This window comes from Cucurbita moschata, unplaced genomic scaffold, assembly GCF_002738365.1.
Source record: "Cucurbita moschata cultivar Rifu unplaced genomic scaffold, Cmos_1.0 Cmo_Scf00069, whole genome shotgun sequence".
NCBI lineage: Eukaryota > Viridiplantae > Streptophyta > Magnoliopsida > Cucurbitales > Cucurbitaceae > Cucurbita > Cucurbita moschata.
Genome location: NW_019268585.1, coordinates 419,783 through 421,517, shown reverse-complemented (window position 1 = coordinate 421,517; position 1,735 = coordinate 419,783). Strand labels below are relative to the sequence as shown.

The window sequence follows — 1,735 nt, the reverse complement described above, 5'->3', positions numbered from 1 at the left end:
ATTAGTTTTTTTAGCATATTTTATACCTAGATTGAATAAGTTCATAAAAAAGGAGACTCCAAAGAAAAACAAAATTGAGAGAAAATCCTATTGCTTTCTTTAAATCCTACTACTGAAGCTTTCAAGGCTTTGATTTGGGATTTTCCCAAAAGGCTCGTACAATGGAGATAGTATTTCTTGATTATAAACTCATGAACATTCTCTAAATTAGCCGTTGTAGCACTTTCATGATCCAACATGATCATACCTCCTCGCTCACTACCTCACATTATTTGGTTAGTGTTGTAAACACAAAAATTAAAGCGTTGAAATCAATTACATTATCAAACAAATCAACTTGGTTGCCTTTTATAGCTTACAAACTAACAAATGTAGAAAGGATAAAATTAACTAACTCTAAATAGAGGGAAAAACAACCACCCACTAATTAACTTAGTGGTTCTAACCTTCCGGTGGACATCCTAAAGAAATAGCAGCCATTTCATCCCTAGACAACCGGTCTAGTATGACCATCTTTAACAATTTCTCCCCTAAACTGATTGCAGGGAGGCTTTTAGTTTACTCGTAGTACTACACACATACCCATTGACTCACGTAGTTTTATGAATGCATCCAGATTCAGTGGTTTCGTCATAATATCTGCAACTTGTTCTTGTTTAACACAATGTTTCAACTCAATCAATGTTAACCTAATGGACTAGACAAGAATAAAATAAAATAACTTCCTTTTAAATCAAGAACGGCCAGCATAGACGTTGCAAAGCGTGACTATTCTTTCCATGAAATCGCAAGAATAAAATAAAATAACTTCCTTTTAAATCAAGAATGGCCAGCATAGACATTACAAAGCGTTACTATTCTTTCTTTGAAATCGCAAGAATAAAATAAAATAACTTCCTTTTAAATCAAGAACGACCAACATAGACGTTACAAAACGTGACTATTCTTTCCTTGAAATCGCAAGGAAATCAAGATGACGTTACAAAGATGAGGTGTTTCACTGATATAAAATGGGGAACTGATATCCAAACATTCCAGTGTAGTAAGCAATAAGGGAAGAAAAAAATGGCGGGACAAAGCTTGAGAAATCTCAAAGTTGTGGTGTTCATCTTCCTAGCTCTTGCTTCTGGTACTTGATCCTTCTCTTGATTTAGATTGACAAGTAGTGTTAAAAAGAAGGTATTTGTTTATATGAATAAGTTTGTGTTACTGTTGTAGGATGGATGGTGGTGCAGACGGAGGGGCGGACTTGCTATAAACACAATGATGCATTTATAGGATCGTGCACTTCGACAGCAGCATGTGCTGACTTTTGTATTACTTTTGAGGGGTGGGATGATGGATTTTGCTCGGGTGATAAATGCACTTGTACGAAGCAATGTGCTAAGCCCATGTTTTAATGGGTTTGTAATTCACCACAGTAGTTGCTTTTTAAATGTAATAAGCGACTGCAATTCTACTGAATTGCACAAAACTCATCAAAACTTCCTACTTCCTTCTTCCATTTTATAATTTTTATCTCAACTCGCAAGTTCAAATTGATACAGTCACAAGCTTCATTATTTGCGTAAATCGATGTAATCAAGTTCAAAGCTTCCTTCTTCCTTCTTCCTTCTTCCTTCTTCCATTGAACTATGGTTGTGACAAACTAAACAAGGTTGATTTCATTGAGTATTTTTTAATTTTTTTAAAAATGTTTAAAAATATTTTTGAAGATGTTTTAGAACTTTTTGAA

The 1,735-nt window shown here is 34.4% G+C and overlaps 1 protein-coding gene across 1 annotated transcript; it reads left to right on the top strand.

Annotated features, from left to right (window-relative positions):
- Positions 1 to 939: 939 nt before the first annotated feature.
- LOC111438039 (defensin Tk-AMP-D4-like) lies at positions 940 to 1,442 on the top strand. The gene is made up of 2 exons (XM_023075998.1): positions 940 to 1,129; positions 1,219 to 1,442. Exons 1-2 carry the CDS (start codon positions 1,066 to 1,068, stop codon positions 1,398 to 1,400), a joined length of 246 nt encoding a protein of 81 aa, XP_022931766.1. The 5' UTR covers positions 940 to 1,065; the 3' UTR covers positions 1,401 to 1,442.
- The last annotated feature ends 293 nt before the right edge of the window (positions 1,443 to 1,735 follow it).

Bases quoted from the DNA above. Each gene is read 5' to 3' on its own strand.
- LOC111438039 (XM_023075998.1), top strand. From the start codon at position 1,066: ATGGCGGGACAAAGCTTGAGAAATCTCAAAGTTGTGGTGTTCATCTTC. The intron at 1,130-1,218 runs GTACTTGATCCT...TTACTGTTGTAG, and splicing joins CTTCCTAGCTCTTGCTTCTG to GATGGATGGTGGTGCAGACG.